At 46.2% G+C, this 2,477-nt stretch overlaps 1 protein-coding gene across 2 annotated transcripts; it reads right to left on the bottom strand.

Moving 5' to 3' along the window:
• On the bottom strand, positions 1-2,165 carry LOC120292685 (DNA-directed RNA polymerases IV and V subunit 4-like). 2 transcript variants are annotated; one of them, XM_039310989.1, is made up of 5 exons: positions 1,830-2,165; positions 1,613-1,703; positions 1,383-1,454; positions 935-1,033; positions 1-331 (listed from the first exon to the last, which is right to left on the bottom strand). In XM_039310989.1, exons 2-5 carry the CDS (start codon positions 1,692-1,694, stop codon positions 216-218), a joined length of 369 nt encoding a protein of 122 aa, XP_039166923.1. In that variant the 5' UTR covers positions 1,695-1,703; positions 1,830-2,165; the 3' UTR covers positions 1-215. The 2 variants fall into 2 exon arrangements, with proteins under 2 accessions (XP_039166923.1, XP_039166924.1); XM_039310990.1 differs by lacking the exon at positions 1,383-1,454.
• Positions 2,166-2,477: the final 312 nt, after the last annotated feature.

Raw genomic sequence — 2,477 nt, 5'->3', positions numbered from 1 at the left:
TTATTCCCTTTGTTTTCCGGTTTTTCTCCGTCTTTTTCTCAGATGCCATCTTGGCATACACCGTTTGGGATTCTTGGATGATGAGGCGCACGTGGGGATCGTCCTTGGGCATTTTGCTCAGCACAATCCTTGCAGACTTGAGGTCTCCTGAAGCCAGAAGGGCTTGATACATCCTACCGATGTTCATAAAGTAGAGACCCACGAGAATGTACTCCTTACACAGGAATTTTGACCGTTGGATCCTCAGACAATACAACCATTTGCTCCTGGATTCCTTGTAAGATTTCAGCAGCTTCACAGTCCATCAGACATTTGGCATGTTTTGGGAGTTCTATAAATTCAATAAATTGACAAGATCAGGAGCATACCCAACACAGTAACTAGTCTAAACCAAACCTTTAAATTGTGAAAAGGTAAAGTATTATTCACACGTAGCATCATCACCAATATGCCCAATAAATTGAAAAATTCAATACAACTCTGCTCTTTGGCCAGAAGAGGAAAAACCACGACTCCACAGTCCAAAATGAACCTGCTGAAGTCCAATCTGTATGACTCTAGTAAGTCAGAAACGAAACAATCATAGAGGTTGCCAACATGCAGACCTATGCTTACAAGCATGAGTCAATGATTGGGTAAGTTTATTAACTGCTAAAGGTAGACGTAATTTGTAAGGCATCTGTCTCTCCATTCGTATTAAATGCCTTCTTGCCACCTTCTTGCCAATCCCATCTCGCTTGAACCCAAATTTTTCAAATAAAAAAATTTAGGCCAATTACTGATCTCATTTGGATTTTCATACCTAAAACAAACCAATTCAAGCGAAGCTCCACACGTGTAGTTATACCCGACAGTCAGCGGTTGAAGCAACCCATAAGTAAGATATTCAATCTGCGCCGCTAAAAAAAAAGGAGCACTATAGCTAAACACCTACCCTGCTCAACTCTGAGCTCCAGAGGAGGCTGTTCTTTGGGAGCGGAACTTTTGGCAGCCCTGCCAGTCTTATCTCCTTTCCCTCCTTTGCCCAAATTCACTAAGGAAAATACACAGATTGCCAGGACAAAATAATCAGCACGCAGTAAGTAGCAAATAACACATCGCAAGCAACCGAAGCCACATGGAACTGCCAAGCAATAAATCCACAGAAACAGCCCGAAAATGATGAATTCGGAGACGGACATTTTCAACAAGCTGTCTGCTTTGGTGCCAGATGAAAACCCAAAATTCCATCCCCGAGACCTGTGCAAATAGCCGCCCACAACAAAGAAACATCACCACAAGGAAACGGAGCGAAACCCGGATAGTCACAGAACCCACATCTCCAAACCACTTATAATCAACAACCACGAAAAAGAATCAAACAACCCAAACGCTATGCAAACCTTCGGAATCAAACTGAACCTTCCTCCCCTTCTTGGGTTTCCCAGAACCATCGTCCTTGCCCTTCGCGGACGCTACACGTCAACACACACACAACCATGAAAAATTCTCTCAGCATAAACCCAAGAACAGCAAGAGAAGCCGATTGCCACAAAAACAAGAATGCAATCGAAAAACGAAGCAACGACGCGAGAATCGGAAGAAAGCGAAAATGGGTCGCGCTAACTTTTACCTCCGTTGGGAGTGGTGGACTTGAGCGAGGACTTGGCCGCTTTGCCGGGCAGCGAATGCCCCTTCCCTCCCTTCTCCGCCATGACCAGCCTCTGCAACACCCCAACCCAAGAAATCAATGCAAATTATAGCACGATCACGTCGAATCATGAAATGGGTGAAACCGGAACTAGCAGGCCGGAGGAGGCGAAGGGGGGCGGTGCACGAGGCGGACGTACCTGAGGGGGGGAAGCAGAACCGGAGCTCGAGTTCGTGTCCTTGCTCTACCGCAGATCTGGGCGAGCAACGCTCGCTCGAGGCTCGAGCGAGCCGTCCCAGATCTGTCGCGCCGAAGGGGGAGCAACGCTGACCGGAGAAGGAGGAGCACCAGAAACGTACCTGGAGTCGCCGGAGTGAGGAGTCGCTGGAGAGTCAGCCGAGTGGGAGCCGCCGGAGAGATGGGAGAGACGCCGGAAAAGGAAGAACGAAGCTTCAGCCGACGAGAGGAGCGACGAGCACGCACGAAGGAGAAGAGTTCGCCTTTGTTCCGATTTTGTTCTTTTGTTCCTTTGGTTTTTGTTCTTTTGTTCCATCGAAGAAGTGTTTCTTTTCAAAAGAAACGACTTTTTTGTTTCTTTTTTTCTGTTCCTATTTTTTGTTAAAAGCAAAAAAACAAAACGCAACCAAACGCGTTTATTCTTTTTTGTTAAGACACTTTCATGCAAGTGTCGGAAACGCATTCTTAGAAACGTTTCCATGCACGCCCCAAGCTTACTCTTTTTTCCAGAAGCTATTTTTTTATTTGAGTTTCAGAAGGCGGCCATTTGTGCTCATCATATTTGCTAGGCCTAGCAATGGACGGTTTTGATTGATAAGGGTTTCGAGCC

Source organism: Eucalyptus grandis, chromosome 4 (genome assembly GCF_016545825.1).
Source record: "Eucalyptus grandis isolate ANBG69807.140 chromosome 4, ASM1654582v1, whole genome shotgun sequence".
In the NCBI taxonomy this organism is placed as follows: domain Eukaryota; kingdom Viridiplantae; phylum Streptophyta; class Magnoliopsida; order Myrtales; family Myrtaceae; genus Eucalyptus; species Eucalyptus grandis.
This window is presented reverse-complemented; position numbering and strand designations above follow the sequence as displayed.

Coding starts and splice junctions, on each gene's coding strand:
- LOC120292685 (XM_039310989.1), bottom strand. CDS start 1,694: ATGGCGGAGAAGGGAGGGAAGGGGCATTCGCTGCCCGGCAAAGCGGCC. Junction 1,034..1,382: donor GGTTCAGTTTGATTCCGAAG/GTTTGCATAGCG, acceptor TATTTTCCTTAG/TGAATTTGGGCAAAGGAGGG. Junction 332..934: donor GGAGCTCAGAGTTGAGCAGG/GTAGGTGTTTAG, acceptor TTGAATTTATAG/AACTCCCAAAACATGCCAAA.